This window comes from Ursus arctos, unplaced genomic scaffold (genome assembly GCF_023065955.2).
Source record: "Ursus arctos isolate Adak ecotype North America unplaced genomic scaffold, UrsArc2.0 scaffold_3, whole genome shotgun sequence".
NCBI lineage: Eukaryota > Metazoa > Chordata > Mammalia > Carnivora > Ursidae > Ursus > Ursus arctos.
Genome location: NW_026622985.1, coordinates 17,748,934 through 17,765,488, shown reverse-complemented (window position 1 = coordinate 17,765,488; position 16,555 = coordinate 17,748,934). Strand labels below are relative to the sequence as shown.

The following is a 16,555-nucleotide window of genomic DNA, read 5'->3' as shown; positions in this document are numbered from 1 at the left end:
GCTAAAGTAGGGATAGAAATACATGCGGGCAGAGGTTTGGCAGTGACTTGTTAAGAAATGTTATTTACGGATACCAGATGGCTCATTTAGAGAGGACCCCAATCAATGGCCTTAACCGGGATCGACTCTGAATGCCCCGCTTTATAATTTTCCCATTAAATCGTGTAAGTGTGTTTCGACTTGTGAGGACAAGCAGGGCTGAAGTCGTCGGTGTTACCCGGCTGACACCCGGGGGAGGGGTGGATGCTATTTTCTTCGTCTACCTTCTGTCCCTTTTCTTCCTCTCCCCACTAGTCCTAAGTGGAGGGCAGAGGCGGAGGGGAGAAAGGGCAGGGGAGAAGCAGGGCGAGGGGCACGTGGCGGCTCACCGTCCCGGGAAGCCCCTGCCTCCCGCGCTCAACAGTTTATGTGTTTTTCTAGGTGGATGGCAGAGGACTTCAGCTCTGCGGGCTGTGCCCTGGTTTCAACTTTGCACGCTGGCCTAGGGAAGTCCCGTACAAAAGCCCACAGATGCGAGTACAGCACTGACAGTGCCCCTCCTCCCCTGCCAGCTGGCATGGAGATCCAGATGCTGACCTGGCTGAAAGAGAATACTGTGTTGGCGTCTCCTGATGCAGAGTTAAATGCTTGTTAAAGAAAAAAGAGTCTTGGCCGTTCCTTTTCTTCCTAATGTCTTCCACGCCCCCATCGGCTGCCATCCCTCCAGGTTCGGGCCCGTCGGGGCCTGGGGTTTGGGCAGCGAGGTTGAGAGGGCAGCGGGGTGCTACGCTCTCCAGAGTTGACACCCAGGCAGCCCCAATGTTGCTCAGTGACAGCAGATTGGTTAGGCAAGTCCTGAAAAGGGGGGAGGGACCTGATGCCCTGGGGCTCGGGTTTCTGTGCCTGAGGAGGAAAGGAATATGGAGCTTGAGCTGACAGGACACCAGGTAGCGAAATACAGATCAACACATTCCTTCCACGTGTCCGGGATTTACACTTCCACAACACGGGAGCGCAAAGGGCTGCGAGAATCGCCAGGGCTGGCTGCCATCTTGGGGGGACAATCGCACAAGGGTCAATCACCGAAACACCGAGAACCCAGGAGTCCCGCATGCAGCGCCCGGCGGAGGCGGTTTAGAGCGGACCCAGGCAGACACGGAGGGCGCCCCTCGGACACACTGAGCTGTCGCTGCAGTGAGAAGAAACGATAAGCTTCTCTTGTGGCCCTTTCCTATTTGGTAGTAAGTGTCACCATGGAGTGCACTGGGACTGCTTCCCGCACCCCCCCGTGGGGCTGGCTTCTGCTACAAGGTTGGCGCTGGAGGCTCTTTGGGCATTGCAGTGGAAAGGGGCTGAGGTGCCACAGCTGCTGGGGAGAGGGGCCAGCTCTGAATTCTGCTCCCTTGTCCCCACAGCACCCTCCCGTTGTCAGGAACGCCTTCTCGCCTTTCCCGGGCTTCCCTGGGAGGGGCGAGGGGCTTGGCAGTGGCTTTCCTGAACCGCCTGGGCCCAGACCTGGGAGGTCCGTGATGCTAACGGATTAGGATGTCCCAGGGGCTCACTTTTGTAGGAGTGGGGGTGCGGGCTGGCCGTGCATTACCGAGGGGCCGGGACGCAAGCCCCGTGTGTGCTGTGGTTGCAGAGGGATCTAGGTCGTCACTCCTTTACGAGGGCATTTGCCTAAGTCAGGATGTTTCCTTCCCTTTTTTATGAATCTCCTGTTAAGACGTAAATACATTGGGAGGTGTTGGAGAAGAAAGGGGGATCAGAAAATGGAATATAAGCTGGGGTGTGGCGGGGAGAGAGCTCTAGCGAGGCGGGAAGGGCCAAAGACAAGCTTAACTAACTTCAAACATCACTCAGGATCTGCCTGTTGGCTGCGGTACTTATTTTTTTCACAGGACATCAAACAATTAGAAATTGGTCCATAACCATTGTGAAATTTTTAGTTTTGACATTGTAGCATTAACATTACAGATAGAGGCATATTCTTAGTATTCTTAGATGTTCTTAGTCATAGCAAAAAGGCCCTTTAACACTCTTAAATAAACAAGATCTTTTCTAATGCCTTTTTCACTTAGTTTAGAAGATTACCAACCCGAAAATGATCTCCAAAGAGGACAAAGCATACCACACGTCGTACGTGTCCCTGAGAAACTGTGGGAAAGCCATTAAGTAGAACTGGCATTTACAAATTAATCAGGGATCCCGATTTCAGAATCATTTTGTTCTATGAAAAGCCGACTACCACATTCATCCAGAAAGTTAGAGTTCAGACAGTCGTGGGGCAGCTCTGAGCATATATTGCACAAAAACGGCTCACTTACTTCCACATCTGTGAATTCAAGTGTTTTTCTACCATGGAGTTTAGTGCGAATCGAAAACGATCCCATCTTCTATCAAACACATAGTACCCTCGTCCCATGAGGCGACTCCCGAATGAGCAAAACTGTGAGGGAAAAAACATTTTAATTTTGATTACAGGTTAATAAGCTAATATAAACCATGCAGAGAAAAATAACATTTGCACAAAAACACACAGGGGTACAATTTTACTCAAAATAAAGAAGCAAATAGTACTGAAGCCAAAAATATTTCTGTGGTGCTTTTGTCTGTGCTCTTGATTTTTTGCAGAACCTCGCATTAGGACTCAACAGTAGTGACATTTAATTTTCTGTGGCACTGAGGGCTACCTTCTCTACACCTGGGATCCAGCCAGTATCATAGGTTCAAAACAAACACACACACAAAACCAAACCAACAAAACCAAACCAAACCAGTGCCAGGGGGATTTTTCAGCACTGCCTGCTTATGGTATCATCCGTCTTCCTCAGGGACTCAGCGGTTCCCTGCTTCTCATCGCAGTAATGGACACTGCTTGTCCTGACGCAGTCTGCCAACTGGTCAGAGCTTTCCTATCTGTTGTCAACAGAGCCACTTCACTTCCAATGCGGCCATAAACTCCTTCCTTCCCCAGTCCTGACCTCGCGTCCACCTCTCGGCACTTGCAAGCTGCCCTGCGACACATCACCGTCACCACGCTTCCATTCATGCTGTTCCCTTGGCTTGTTCATGCTGTTTCCTCTGCTCCCTATCTCCTTCCTTCTCTTGAAGTCCCAATTCTCCCCTGCCTGAGCGCCCTAATCAAGACTCTCATTTCCAATGGCCCTTATCTGACCAACCGCGTCCCTCTGAGCTCCCACCACACACCTACCGCATGCCTTATTACATTTCACCTTGGAATTGCTGCATGGCTGCTTTATGTTCTCTCTATATAATGTCTATGTGCCTCGCTTGATTTTAAATGTATAAAGGCTGAAGCCTCGTTCTCTTCTTCCTCCTCCGTATGAGGGTGGCAGGGAAAGGATTTGGGCTAAAGAATGGATTGGAGAGACAAGGTCCTACAAAATGTTTAAAGCAAATCATCACATTTAGAACACGTGGCTGAAGTATGAGCAGTAAGATGTTTAATGGACATCACTGGATTATGATGTTAGGGCAACCAGAAGGCCAGCAGACAGAAATGCGAGAAGCGACCTCCGAGAAGGTGACATTTGGCTGGTCTAGAGCTCAGGAGAGTCTGCATAAGACTCTATAACTCAAATACAGCTTCTCCCCCTTTCCTCAGACCTCCCAGCAGCTCCCTGGCCTCCATCCCAGACACAGTGCTGGGTTTGGCACTCATTCCACAAACTCTTCCTGGAACCAGCCTTTGGAACGGTTCTTCGGAGGAAATGCAAGACCTTCCCTTTGTTTTGTTTCTGCTTATGTTTTGGGGGTTTTGCACTAAAATTTTGTCACCCATCAAATCTTGTACTCCTGATGAAAAACTCTTTCCTGCACTTTCATATCAAGTGCTTACAGATCGAGCAAGAAAATATACAAAGGGGGGATTCTCCAATGTGGAAGCCGGTCCCCAGCAGCACGTGGGAGCTGTTCCAGGTCAAGACATCTTTTCTTCTTTCGTCCCAGTTGCTAAAGACACCCTGAATGACTGTTTGTGACAAAAAATGATTTAATGTATCAACTGACCATAAGAGAAAGGACAAAGCAAGGAAACAATCCATGGGCTTTCCATTTAAATCAGCAAAACATTAAGGGCACACAAATCCGCCATGCCCAGAGTTGACCTAATCCACTGGAGCCTGGCAGCCTGTCATTTGGACAAATATCCCATGCTCTGGACTCTGGCCTTCTGGTGGAGTCCAGTATCTCTTTTAGAATCGGAAGCTGGAGGCTCCCTATTGTCTCTGCTACCTAGGTCTCTAATTCCATACAGATGCAAGGTTAACCGTCCAAGAGTCTCCTGTTCTCCGCCGCATAGCGTGCCTTCAATGGCCCTGCCTATCCTCACCGTGCCAGCCCTGTGCAGACCCCGCTGATGGCCAGTCTCATCTACTGCCGTCCCACCCGTACTTCTCCCCCTCTTTTTCCTGCCTAACGGAGCCGCCCTTTTGTTCTGGTATCTGACACAGCACAGGGAGCAGGGAAGGGAGGGGGGTCCCTTCCCAGAACCCTGAGATGAATCATGGCTCCTTTCATCCTGTGTCACTGCAATCCCATCATTCTGAACCCCTGGTTGGTGTAGGGGTGGGCACGTGACCCATTTCTGCTGGGCGGAAACGGAAGCCTGCTGCGGGAGCTCGCTGGAAGATTTCCTTCCTTAAGAAATGATATAAGATAACGCCTTAGAAAGAGACTCCCTTTCTGTTTGTCCCCTTCCACCCTTTGGAGAATGCTGGTGGGTGAGGATGTGACATGGGAGCTGTCGCAGGCACAGGGAGACTGTACGACAGGCAAAGAGGCTTGCGGAAATTCTCCGTCAGCAGCACCATATTGCAGAGATGCTGAACCCAGCTGGCAATCACCTACCTCTGGACCTCTTGTTCCGTAAGATGAATCACTGACTGTGGTGTAGACACTGTATACGAGTTCAATGTTCTATTCCTGGCAGTTAACGGCATTCCTCCCTGTCCCTATTTCTGCACTGGCCAAGCAGCAAAGTCTCAGGCTGTTGGTGAACCACAGGTCACCATCATCCACAGAAACAGGAAGTGAATTTGGCCTTTATTCATCACACAGATAGAAGGGAGGAGGGACTCACTCTATCTTGTCACAGAATTGGCTTTTTTTTTTTAAAGATTTTATTTATTTATGTGACAGAGAGACAGCCAGCGAGAGAGGGAACACAGCAGGGGAGAGGGAGAGGAAGAAGCAGGCTCATAGCGGAGGAGCCTGATGTGGGACTCGATCCCCGTATGCCGGGATCACGCCCTGAGCCAAAGGCAGACGCTTTAACGACTGCGCTACCCAGGCGCCCCCAGAATTGGCTTTTTTAAAAAGATTTTATTTATTTAAGCAATCTCTAAACCCAGTGTGGGGCTCGAACTCACAACCCCGAGATCAAGAGTCACATGCTCCACCCATTGAGCCAGCCAGGTGCCCCCAGTGCAGGATTGATTTTCCCTGCACAGCCCATGACATCTAGGGTTAGTCAAAGGTAACCCTACAGGGCTCCAGCTGGGACCAGAGCAAACGGGTCATGGGGTTTGAATTTGGCTCTATGATGGTAGCACAAAACAAAAACAAGCCTTCAGCTCACGCCTCCTTACAAATCCCACCTTGATTTCAAGGACCTTCTGAACTGTCGATAGTGGACTCTTTCAAGGAATTGGGAAAGAATTGTACCTTTTCGTTAATCAGTAATCATGCTGATGTGAAATGCTTCTTCCTCTCCTCTCTTCAACACACACACACACACACACACACACACACACACACACACTCTCTCTCTCTCTCTCTCTCTCTCTCTCTCTCAGTTCTGCTGCCATATGGTCACACTTACTAATAACAATAAAACTCAGAATCAACAGGGGAGAAAAGCAGCTAGGGCTCACACCTGGCCTACTGCTAAGACAGACGGTTTTCAAAGCAGGTGAGCTAGACGAACTCTGGCAACCAGAGGCTCCATTTTTAGCTGGGCAGGGCCACAAGGTCAACTCCCCAGTGCACTTATATAAACACCATTTCTCAGGCATTCTCGCTTCAAGGTAGACCACGGATACTCAGGTGTTTAAAGGATTATAATCAATAGGGAGCCCTGCCCTTTCCTTCTGTGATTTTCAAGGGTAATTTGAAGGCAATCATTCAACCCCAGGGTAAACCTTTCCATCAACCACTGTTCTGGCAGCCTCTCCTTTGGAATGCGTGCTGTCTGGCAGGACCACCTAAATGCCTGCAGGGCACTGGCGGGGGAGGGGGGGGGAATGCAAGGATGGAAACACGGTGGCCTACCGCAAGAGGTCTGGGGTGGTGGGTAGAGAAATGACAGTCTAACTTCTCGGGTTCGTCAGCTCCGTCCATCTCCCCTTCATCACTTGACAGTCGGCTGGTGAGGTCACCTCCAGCGGGGGGCAGGGGGGGTTCCGGGGTGTAGCCACTGTGATTTGAAGATGTGCTGCTGCTGATGCTATTTGCAGATGATGGTCTGAGGGCAAAGGAGAACGGACAGAATGAACTTTGCTAAGGGAGGAAGACCCACCCAGTTGAAGGGCGCTCGGAAGGCAGACCGATCAGCTCTCTCGATACATCAAAGAAGGCAGGTCAATGGCAAATTTACGCGAGGGAAACATTCAGGCTGAGATCAGGTTAGCATCAACCAGCTTTCTACAATGATCCACGGTGCTTAGGCTCTGCCCTGCTGAAGTTCAGGCACCAGGGAAAACTCCAGCAGTATAAGTGGAATATAAAATACAGTAATAGAGAATTAACTTAAAACTAGTCTTCTAATGAATTCAGTTACAATTACTCATCTGTTTGCATGTAAGTAATTTGTACTTGCCATGTAGTTGCTTCTTCCTGAAAGTGAAAACTGACAGGAAGACCAGCCAAGTAAACAACTTCAAACCAATTACCAGAATATCAGTCGTGATGGAAGATAGCCCTCCACTTGTTTTTTGGCTACTAAACTATAGCTTTATGAAATTATCACACTGGCATGAAAAAAGGTTTTGTCCCAGTGATGGGGCACAAGTCTCTTACTCCACAGCCACATCTGTTTCTTGTATTCTTTTTCCTTTTTTTTTTTAAAGTAAGCTCTACACCCAATGTGGGGTTTGAACTCATGACCCTAAGAGCTGCATGCTCCACCGACCCACCGACCAAGCCAGCCAGGCACCCCCAGATGCGTTTCTTTTTTCTTTTTTTAAGATTTTATTTATTTATTTGAGAGAGAGCAGAGTGAGAGAGAAAGCATGAGGGGCAGGGGGAGGGGCCGAGGGAGAGGGAGAAGCAGACTCCCTGCTGAGCAGGGAGCCCAACACGGGGCTGGATCCCAGGCTCTGGAATCATGACCTGGGCCTAAGGCAGACGCTTAACAGACTGAGCCCCACCTGGGAGCTCCAGATGTGTTTCTTAATATCGAGCCACACGTAGTTTAATTGTATCTCCTGAGGATGAATGTTTCCATTTAACTTGTGACAAGCCCCTAGAACCACAGGCTGGCATGGTCGGCTTACAATAGGTGCTGAAGAACTATGCTTCTCAATGAAGGAATGAACGAGTTCCTTGTGTAGGAACAATCCAGCAGACCTCACCTCGATGAAGGCTGAGCTTACAGAAAAGCAACGTCACAGTAAGAAGCACTGTATGCTTCACCAGCAGCAAAAACCAAAACAGGCAAAAGCAAAAACAGACCAAACATATCTGTGTCAGTAAAAGACTTAGAAGAGGAATAGTCAGTTATCAGTTGTTTTTCCTGCTTCTCCACTCTTATCAGGTGTTTGACCAGGGAGAAATACAGGGAGAAAAAGAAGTTTGGGAGGAAAAAAAAATCCAGATTTTTTTTTTTTAAAGATTTTATTTATTTACTTGTCAGAGAGTGAGAGCGCGAACGACCACTCCTCTGCTGAGCAGGGAGACTGATACGGAACTCGATCCCAGGACCCTGGGATCCTGATCTGAGCCGAAGGCAGACGCTTAACTGACTGAGCCCCCCAGGCGCTCCAAAATCCAGATCTTTAAAAAAAAAATGGATTTTCTGCATTCTGCTTTGAGAGCTGCCCCTTTGAGCAACATGAAGCAACACTGTTGATTTCCTCCCTTCTCCCTCATTTTCACTCTCAATTCCCTCCAGGTGTCAAATAGCTGAGTTCAGACCAGATCCTCAAAGCACAGTGCTTGAAAAGCAAAGCCACAAAGGTGGAAACAATCCAAATGCCCAACAATAGACAGATGAATGGATAAAACATAATATGGTATATCCAGACAATGGAATATTAGTTAAGTCTTAAAAAGGAAGGAAATCCGGACACAGCTACAACATGGATGAGCCTTGAGAACGTGATGCTGAGTGAAATAAGCCAGTCACAAAGGACAAATATTGTATGATTCCACTTATGTAAGGTACCCGCAATAGTCACGTTCATAGGGACAGAAAGGAGAAAGGTGGCTATCAGGTATCAGGGATGGGTTCAGAGTCTCAGTATGAGATGACAGAAAGTTCTGGAGATGGATGGTGGTGACGGTCGTGCCACAATGTGAATGTACTTATGCCATGAACCTCTACACTTAGAAATGGTTAAAATGGTAAATTTTGCATTATGTATATTTTGCCACAATAAAAAAAAAACCAAACCCACAGGAAACCAAAAACAAGGCCGCAGGTAGTTTTTCAGTGTTACTCTAAGAACTCTGTTGGTGTGACAATTTGTTATTGACTATCACCTTCCTATATTTATGAAAACAAAGATGCCATTCATTCTGCATGTTCCAAGGGTATAGTCCAGAGAACACATCACCTCAGGTGCATTCCCAGATACTTACTCTCCTGTATCAGAAGGGGCAACAACATTATTGCCTATATACAGCTGAAGACCCAAACACCGAAACAATTTTGATAATGCTGAAACATATAAAGAAAGAAAATGGCATCCATAATCCTGCCACTCAAGATCAAGTGCTATTAGCATTTTGATTTATATCCTTCCAGATTTCTCTACGGTGCACACATGGGCACATGCATTTTTAAGCAAGAACTGGATGACGCTGTATGTACTATTTTGAGACATGCTTTTTTTCCCCCAGCCTAGTGATGTTGTAGAAATCTTTCCATGTGTGGAACTATATCATCATTTTTAATATTCCCCAATATTCCATAGTATGGATATATCATAATTTACTCAACTGGTCTACTGATGGACACTGACATTGTTTCCAAAATTTCTAGCAGGCTCTTTTTGAGGTCTTCCCCATGGTGATAGGACCTCCTTGTCCTGCAGAAGATAAAAGTGAGCTGGATTTTGTTAAGTGTGATTAATAGAATTTTGGTTACACAGGAAAATATCTTTACTTTTTAAAGATGCATGTGGAAATCTTTAGAGGTGAAATGCCATATCTGTAATTTACCTCAAAATGTATCATCAGAAAATGTAGATGAAGTAAATGTAATTGCGAAATATTAATATTATAGCTGTTAAAATCAACAGTGTTGCTTCACACCCAGCACTAGGTATGCACGTGTTTGTTTTATTATTCTTTCTACTTTTCTGTACATGGGAAAAATGTCATAACAAAAAGTAAAAAAACCCTCAACAACAGAAAAAACCCAGAAAGTGAGCTAGTAGTACAGATGCGTGTAAGGAAATAGCTGAAGAACTTCCTGTTAGATGGGCCGCATGGATCCAACACACCTGTCTCCTCGTCCTCCCCAAATACTACTAAAATCACAGCAAAAGGATGAAAACAGTGGGGCCCCGAAGAACAAAGAGACCAGCAGAAATAGAGTGATCCGTATGGTGATTACTTCCCAGCCGCCATCTCACCCCTAAACCAATAATGGAAATCTCAGTCATCTTGCTAATGATTGCTTTGGAAAAGGGTGTGAGAAATACATAAAAAAACTTTTCTGGGGGGAGGTTGCAAAGATTTTCCTCATTTTAAAAACGAGACACAAGGAAAAAGTGGTCTTCACCCTCTTCTGGATGTCCCTGGAAGTGCGGCAGCCAACTTGCTATAAACTTTGAAGATGAAACCAGAAGACTGAGGAGGATGGAGTAAAAGAAAGTCAGGGAATGAGAGCCAATTCCTCATCCTTGGGGACTGGTGCTCTTTCACCTCTGGGCTTCTTGTCATGTGTGATAAGAACATTTTATATTACTTAAGCATTTAGTAAGATTAGGTTTTCTGCTCCTTGCTCCTGAAGCATCCTGACTGATACCGTGTGAACACGAGACTAGAACATACTTTCCGAACACAGAATGTGTCTGGAGAAGCATAAACCGCAGGGTAAAGAGCTGACCTACCACAGAGCCTCTGAGAAGCAGGGCACCTGGACCTACCTTGAGCTGCAAAGGTCATGGGTGAGGTGAGGGCTAAACCTAGTGGGAAAGTTGAAAGTCTTCCCATGTGGTAGCTGGACCCACAGGTCAACACTACGAGCTCACACAGCCGGTGACTCACCATCGCCCCTGCCAGGCCCCACCCCTTCCCATCAACTCTCCAACAAGGGAACAAAAGTTTACTCTCCAGAGAAACTGAACTGGAGAGACCCTAGACAAGGGGATGCCAGGCTCAGCAGAGATCAGGAGAGAGGCACAGGGCTGGAAACAAGGTGACCATGGGCTATCTCAAGTCAAATCCTCAGTGGGCATTCCCAGAATGCCTATCACCAGGCACATCATGGGGCAAAGGCTTCCAGATCTTGCCTTTGGGAACCCTCCAAAAAAAAGCTGATTGGTGACCTGATGACCTTTTTGTTGACAGTCCCACACAAAGACTTCCAATCAGCCTGTTAGCACTTCTCTTCTAAATGTGAATGGTTAGGGATCACCAAACATTTCTGGAACATCTCCATCATGAGAATGACCAGACAAACATCAAACGCATGAACACACACATGAAAGAAATGAAGACAGTGAAGAAAGAGGAAAAAACCAAAAAACATATCTTAAAAATATTAGAATGGTATTACCTCTGCAAAATGATGGTATCTTGTAGGATATTATAAGAAGCAATTATAGGAGTGTGGCTCAGTCAGTTAAGCATTCAACTCTCAATTTCGGCTCAGGTCATGATCTCAGGGTCTTGAGATCAAGCCCCACGTGGGGCTCCTGGCTCAGTGGGGAGTCTGCTTAAGATTCTATCCCTCCCCCCTCTGCCCCTCTCCTTGCTCATCCTCTCATGCACTCTCTCTCTCTCTCAAATAAATAAATAAATCTTTAAAAAAGAAGCAATTGTTAGAAGTTCTTTTTATCTAAGGACCAGATCCTAAAGATTAAAAAAAGTGAATCATAAACTGGTTATTTCATATACAGTTTTGAAGGTAAAATAAAAGAAAACCTTTTAGAAAATGTAACAAGAGATTGAGAGAGCAGGAGAAAAGAGGTAAGAGAATGAAAAGATCAGAGCAAAAGGTCCAACATCCAACTAATGGGAGGCCAATAAAGAGAATAAAGACAATAGTGGGGAGAAAATTAACCAAGATGTAACATACAAAATTATCCCTGAAACAGGTGCTCATAGACTGAAAGGATCTACTAAGTACCCAGTACTATGAATGAAAAAAGACCCATATTGAATGATCCCTGTGAAATTTCAGAGCCCCAGGTTTCAGATATTAAAAACTGAGCATATGCAAAGAGAATGCTATCAGACTTCCCAATAAAAACCTTGATGTTAGAAGCCAATAAAAAATATCTTCATAATTCTGTAGGGAAATGATTTTCAATCCAGTTATATACTTAGAGAGATTATCAATTAAATGTAAGGGTAGATAAAAACATTTTCAGGTGTGTAAAGTTTCTAAAAATTGACCCCCTTTTCACCTTTCCACAGGAAGCTGATGAAGGAGATACTCCATCAGAATAAAGGAGCAAACCAAGACAGAGGGAGGCAATGGGGCCCAGGAAACAGGTACTCTAACACAGAGTGGGTAGAGAGAGCCCCCAGGATGGCAGCAACTACTGTTTTTCCTTCTAAGTCTTTTGGTTCTATTTGACTTTTGAACTATGTGTCCATTTTTACTTTGATTAAAAAAAAAAGTTTAATCAAGGAAAGAAAAAAGAAAAAAATGGCTGAAATACTTAATAATAAATTCCACTTGCCAGAAAAAAAGAGAGATGGGGGAGGAGAATCCTACAGAGTGAAGCTGTCCATGGAAATTTGTGTCTAGAGCAGAATGGCCTCTGAGAGCAGAGACAGAATCATGAGTGATGATGTCTTGTTTTACTCAAGATATAGGCACCCTCCTGGCAATAATGAAATGGGGGATGCTTTCAAGACCTTCCAGCTCTGATCGCTATACTTCAGGGCAGAACCTGAGGGAAGGAGCTTGCGGGAACCAACCTATGTCTCAGAAACAAGCCTTGGCGAGGAATGATGGGGAACAGGGTAACTAGTCATGAGAGTGTGTTGGAAAAAGTCACTCGAATTTGTTAAGCTGCCATCCACCCTTCTGATGTCAGCATGACATCACCTGCCATTCTCCATTCACCAGTCTGTTCTAAAGACTATGCAACAATCAATGGTCCCTATCCAGTTCCACTCAGGGAAACTTAGGGAAAGTTCCCTTCTCCACCCCTTTGAGGAAGCACGAGCACCAGTCTGTCTGAGTGCTTTGGGGAAGAGAACACAAGGCAACTGACCTTAACTGAGTCCCTACTATGTGCTCGACAGGCAACATACATTTTCTCATCCAATTTACACGCTGCTTTAGGTGGGTGTAAGTTGTCTACATTTCTCAGATGAGGGAATGGGTGGCAAAGCTAATAAGAAGCGGAAATGAGAGTTGATACTATTTGCTTGACTTCAAAGCCCCCCATACTGACAAATGGATGTAGAAAAAAACAGAGGGACACACATTAAGTCAAGGCTTACAGTGTAGCAATAACATTTATCCTAATGAGGCCCAAGCTGGAGTTGCTTTCACTCCAGAATCATCTCCGCCCTTTTTCAGGTATCTAGAACCTTCTGCCTCTCTCCCCACTGCCCGTGCCAGTCTAAGATTCCTTGGATTTTTGTCATTTTTATACCTTTTTTTAAAAAAGATCTTATTTATTTTAGAGAATGAGAGAGATAGAGTGCAAAAGAGTGTGCTCTGCGCTCGCACATGAGCAGTGGGAGGGGCAGAGAATCTCAAGCAGATTCTGTGCTGGGCGCTGAGCGAGTAGCAGGGCTCCATCTCAGGACCCTGAGACCACGACCTGAGCCGAAACCAAAAGTCGGATGCCCAACTGACTGAGCCATCCAGGCACCCCACTATTTTTATACTTTAAGATTAGATGTGTGAGTGTCCACAAGACAGAGGGGAATGTGCCCAGATTCTGTCAGCACTGGCTGCCATGGCCTACCTTTCCTCCCTCCCGCCTGGGAGCCAGAGACTGGCTTGTCAGAGCCTGGCTTGTCAGAGACTGGCTCAACCCTCTGTCCTCCTCCCCCTTTCCACAAAAATCCTGATGGGTTTGGTTGGGCTGGTCATCCATAGCCCTGGGACTCTTTGGGGCATGTAATATGTTCCCTTAGAGTTGGGGCAAAGAAACAGAGAGTAGGGGTATATTATTCAAGGGCCCCCAGGTTGGTGAACAGCAGCCAGGAGGATGGGCAAATGGAAATCAGGTGGCACCAAGGCCTTTATTTACCCACCTGCTTTCCATGGAACGCTACTACCAATCACTAGCAGCTACCACTAATTGAGTGCGTACTAGGAACTTGGTACTTCTCACCTAATTCTTCTAAGCTCCACTTCACAGATGAGCAGTTTGAAGGTACAGAGGCTCAGAAACATGGCCGCACTCATCTCGTTAGTCAGCACGGAGCTGGCATTTGCACTTCCAACCTTGTGCCAGCCCTTGCTACTGACTTTAACTTTTCCAGCTCTAGACCTAAGTTCTTTTTTCAGGAACCCTTGACAAGAGCAGGTTGTAATTCAAGAATATGAGAACTGAAATATTTTCAAGGTTACCCAACGATATGTAAAAAATATATTCACATGCGTTAGCATTTCCTACAAAAGGAATTCACCACTGGGAAGGGATTACAGTATTTCCATTCATGAGTGATATATATATATTTTTGCTAATTATAGTTGATCACTGTGATTGAAATAGCTATAATATATATTGTATATCACTAATATGAGGAGATAAATGTTGATTTAAGTTTTATGCTAAGACACTAAATTCTTTTTTTTTTTTTAAGATTTTATTTTAAGTGATCTCTACACCCAATATGGGGCTCTAACTCACAACGCCAAGATCAAGAGTCACTGACACACTCTACCGACCGAGCCACCCAGCCAAGGCCCCAAGGAGGACATCAAATTCTGATCATGCTTTTTCAATCTCTGATTGTGTGGGGGTCTCATCCTAACTAAAACCACGTGAAAAAGGAAGTTATTTCCCACCAAGTTTTGAACCGAGCTCATCCCTGAGTTTTCTGGAGTTTATATCAACTGTGAAAACATCCTTAACAATTATTCTGTTAGCCAACACTTGGCCTCATCCTTCCTTTCAGAGACATTCTTTTTGCTGATGAACCACACTCTCCATCTTTCTTCTGCTTCCTTATGAGAAGAACATAAACACCTGGCATTTCTCTATTGACAAACATTCCCCTGAAAATTAAACTAAAAAAGAACATTAAGAATCTGCTCTCGGGGTGCCTGGGTGGCTCAGTCAGTAGGGCATCTGGTCACGACCTTCAGCTCAGGTCATGATCTTGGGGTCCTGGGATCAAGCCCCACATCCGGCTCAGCAGGGGTTCTGTTCAGTGGGAAGTCTGCTTCTTCCTCTCCCTCTGCCCCTCCCCGCCACTCGTGTTTTCTCTCTCAAATAAATAAATGAAATCTTAAAAAAAAAAAGAAGAAGAAGAAGAAGAAGCCGCTCTTAAGCCTCCACTACCTGTTTTATTTTTTTAACAGCTGCCCCCTGGCTCCTCCGTTAAGCCAGGTACTCTGCGGGGGAGTGAGAAGTGCCTCCATCGGTCAAAATCTACGGTGAACCTATAATAAAAGATGGTTTTCAAACGGGGTTCCCTGGAGCCCTTGGGGACTCCAAGGGGATTTCTTGGACGGGCTGGAGGACAGCAGGCTCTAGGTACATGTGTGATGGGAGCAGAGTGGAGCTGGCTTTAGGTGAAGCAGGTCTCTGCTTTTATACTGGGTACCGTGTTAGGTTCTGTGGGAAGAAAGAAGCTCAACAGCCACAAAAGAGTTTGAAAGCCACTACACAGAGACTTGAAGCCTCTCCCGGAAATCTGGAACAGAACTGCCTGCTTAACTCTAAAGCTCAGGAAAGGTAATACATATCCTTCATCAAATTCTGGCGTTACCGTGAGAGGCAGTTATAAAATGACCCTGCAAAATGACGTGACATTAAGTCGGTGGCAACACCAGGGCAACGGTTACGACGCAGGAAATGGGTGCGGGTGGCCGTTCCACCGGACCGTGTCCTCTGAACCTGATGCCGACCTTGGCGGTTCTGACAGAGGGGCTCTGGCTATCGAACGGGATCAGGCTTGTACCAAAGTGGAACGCAGGAGGGTGAGAACCCAGCAGATCCGTCCCAACTGTCATCAAATATCTGCTTTTGCTTAAACAATCGACTCCTTCCCCTTCTTTTCTAACTGTGTTCTTTTAATGCCTGCTTGCCGACCGGACAGTTACCCTTTGAGATTCATGTTGTACGTGATCAGATAAGACCACTATCTGTACTTCTCATTATTTTATTAGTTTCCTTTTCATGAAGTTATGGATATCTGAGTCTCTTAGCTTCTAAACTCTGAATTCTTGAAAAGCAGGATCTAATTGCATTAATCTCTGTGCCCTTGCTTAAAAGTACCTGACACAGTTCAGGTGTACCTGGGAGTTAGCGCGGGTTGGTTCTAGACTGTTCCATAAAGCCAGTATCACAATAAAGCGAATTAAATACATTTCTTTTGCTTCCCAGTGCCTATAAAAGTTATGCCTACATTACACTGCATTCTATTAAGTGTGCAATAGCATTATTCCTAATGTACATGCTTTAATTTAAAAATATTTTATTGACACAGAGACACGAAGTGAGCAAATGCAGTTGGAAAAATGGCGCTGACGGACTTGCTCGACACAGGGTTGCTACAAACCTTCGACTTGTAAAAAGAAAAAAAAATGCAATCTCTGCGAAGTGCAATAAAGTGAAGCCCGCTGAAAAGGAGGTATGCCGGCACCTTGCTTATGGAGCAAGCACTAGACAAATATTTTTGGATGAAGGGCTCCCTGTCCCATTACCTGGAACTTGGTCGGCTGCTCAGGACTCCACTGCCCATCAAAACAGACATGCATGGATTTTAAATCACTCCTAATCCAAATGGTTTTAATTCTGTTTTCTGTTCTTTCCTCTCTCCAGGTCAACCAAATAAAACCCCAAACAGATGGCTTAGCTTTCTTGGTGTGGAGGGAGATGTAAGGACAAACAGCCTCTGTGATGCCAATTTTCCTTTCGCCCTGATCATAGGAGAGTTGTGGAAAAAATTCACAAAAAAATAATGTGGCAAATGGGCTCCTAAGGTGTGATGACTACCCCACTATGGGTGCCAGGAGTGT

General features: G+C 45.8%; 1 protein-coding gene across 7 annotated transcripts in view; it reads right to left on the bottom strand.

The window, feature by feature from the left end:
- Positions 1-16,555, bottom strand: part of ATXN7L1 (ataxin 7 like 1) — a 229,113-nt gene that overhangs the window by 7,490 nt on the left and 205,068 nt on the right. For 5 of the 7 annotated variants that reach the window (XM_026503771.4, XM_026503781.4, XM_057304077.1 and 2 more), the window contains 2 exons: positions 6,274-6,466; positions 2,307-2,428 (listed from right to left, as the gene is read on the bottom strand). In XM_026503771.4, the coding sequence (XP_026359556.2) occupies positions 2,307-2,428; positions 6,274-6,466 (315 nt within the window). Of the gene's footprint in view, positions 1-576; positions 883-2,306; positions 2,429-6,273; positions 6,467-16,555 lie in introns of all 7 variants that reach the window. The other 2 variants (XM_057304073.1, XM_057304075.1) reach the window with 1 other exon arrangement.